The following is a 2,273-nucleotide window of genomic DNA, read 5'->3' on the forward strand; positions in this document are numbered from 1 at the left end:
ACATGACCTTGGCCAGTGCTCACAAGCTCCAGATTTCCCTCTGGTCTGGGGAGTCTGTTAAGAAACAGGATTGGGCCTGTAAGAAAAGCCTGAGTGTACCTCATCTCTTAACAGCCTGATGATTGTTTAATAATACTCTGGCCCAAGTTATTTCACAGCGATCACTCCCTGCTACATACACAGTATCGAAATTACATTCAGAGATTTAAAAAAAAAATGTGTAGCAATATTTTCCCCACAAAATTAAGTGCAAAATATCTTTAACAAATAATGATGGGAGTAGAAATATTTGACAAAGTCATGCGAAAATGCATCTCAGTTTACAAAGGTTTAGAACATTTCTAAAATATCCCGCAGGTTTTTACACTGTGAACCTTATAATCTTACTCATTTTTCTTTGAATTTAAATGTGGCTGTTTGTGTAAAAAACGGTAACATGCAACTTCGATGATTTCCAGTCCACCAAATATTCTCTCTTGCAGCACAAAGATTACAATGGTGATTATAAAATACCACTGAACAAGACTATACAAATATATGAGCAGGCACATTGCAGGGCTGAACAGGGTCCAATACAGTATAGAGAGCAATTTGACCACAAGGACCCTGAGCTCAGACTTACAAGGTGGAATGACACTCTGTCCAGTAAAGTAAAAATTCTTCTCCCCTTGATAGAAGGAACGCAGCCTCTCTTCCTTCTCTTCCCATCGCTTATGGCACCACAGTTGAAGGTCCTCCTTGGATGTGGGGAGGGTGTCTATTGGATATCGGTGGACATGAAAATGGATTTCCTTGGGAAAGTTTCCGTAAAGGAGGTGCTTCTCTGTTTGAGGAATGTTGTGAGGATATGCCACCGTGATGTCATGGACAGCATCAAGGTTCTTTCCTAGGTTTTGAAAAGATAAAAATATAGACTGAGCAATGATCAATTTGGTGGGTAAAGCTGATTCACACTGCAAGGCAGAACCAAAAACATTAAAAAATCAGGACAGAGTGAACCACGATGAACAAACAAGGGATATAAATACTGGTGTTCCTGGGTACTTGGGTCAATATTTACCAGTCATTTCTAGTTGTGTTTTTTTTTTTTTTTCCTGCTTGCTAATTACCACAAAGACCTGAAGAAAGAAATTATCTTTGTTTGGAGAAAACAGTAACCTGCCATTCTACAACTAAATGGGCAAGCACATTCAGTCGGATTAGAGGTGGGAATTAAAGAGTAAAGGACTAGCTTTTACACCAACAGGATTCACTACTTTGATACCTCCTATAAATATACTCATTTCTCCAAATAAAAACACAAACTTTCTCACCTTGAACCCAATATTACCATGATACCTACTGGAAAGAAAAATTTAGAATCAGACTTAAGTGAGAAACACATGAAAACTTGCATATTATTTTTTATTTTTAAAAACACACCAACTTGAAGTCCAAGTAAGAGGCTGACCATCCACAGCAACTAAACTTGGGAGCTAAGTGTTTTCAGCAGTCATAAGCCAGACGCTGGAGATAGAGAGATGAGTAAAACATGGTCCCCAACCTCACTCCAGATGTTCACAACATAACTGAGGAGCCAGGCAGGCGTGATGTCCTAAAGAGACCATATGGGAATGCAACACAGAAGGGGCTAGGTAAAGGAGGGCAGGAGCTGGCTTGGCAGCTGGAGCCATGGCAGAGCAAACATCCCACAGACAGCACAGTGGGGATGAGGGCCCTAAAAGTGGCTGGAGGCATATGGTACAGGCCCTCATGTTGTCATACCTTAGAATGTGAACTCGTTTCTGTAGGTGGTAGAGAAGCATCTTAATGGTGGAGAACTGCTTAAGGATTTTAAACAGAGGGGAGCTGAATGTTTCACTTTAGCTAGGACTACCCTGGGGGCAGTGACAGGAATGGTTTGGAGAGGACCAGGGGCAAGGGCAGTAGGGAGAGTAACCTGACAGCTATTACAATGCAGCAGGCAAGAAAGGAAGAGGAGGGAGGGGCCAAAGGAAGAGACATGTCCAAAAACATTCCAAGGAAGAACTGACAGGAGGAGAGCAAGGAGGAGTGAATCCAGGTTTGTTTCTGGTTCAGGGTATTGAGATGGTGGAGCCTTTGAGGTTAGAAACATAGGTGGTGTTTTAGATCTGTCCATGGGGATCACTTAATCGAACCCACATGAGGCCCAGTGAAGTTTAGTATTCTGCACCAAGGCACACAGTGTGTTGATGAAAAGTCTCTGAATGTTGCTTTCTTCCATACTATGTTATCGTCAGTGAGAGACTTTT

At 41.8% G+C, this 2,273-nt stretch overlaps 1 protein-coding gene across 1 annotated transcript; it reads right to left on the bottom strand.

Moving 5' to 3' along the window:
- Positions 1-383: 383 nt before the first annotated feature.
- On the bottom strand, positions 384-1,805 carry LOC103607614 (lysocardiolipin acyltransferase 1-like). Its single transcript, XM_008592100.1, has 3 exons — positions 1,765-1,805; positions 1,314-1,338; positions 384-953 (listed from the first exon to the last, which is right to left on the bottom strand). Exons 1-3 carry the CDS (start codon positions 1,803-1,805, stop codon positions 384-386), a joined length of 636 nt encoding a protein of 211 aa, XP_008590322.1.
- Positions 1,806-2,273: the final 468 nt, after the last annotated feature.

Source organism: Galeopterus variegatus, unplaced genomic scaffold, assembly GCF_000696425.1.
Source record: "Galeopterus variegatus unplaced genomic scaffold, G_variegatus-3.0.2 Scaffold7589, whole genome shotgun sequence".
Classification (NCBI taxonomy): Eukaryota; Metazoa; Chordata; class Mammalia; order Dermoptera; family Cynocephalidae; genus Galeopterus; species Galeopterus variegatus.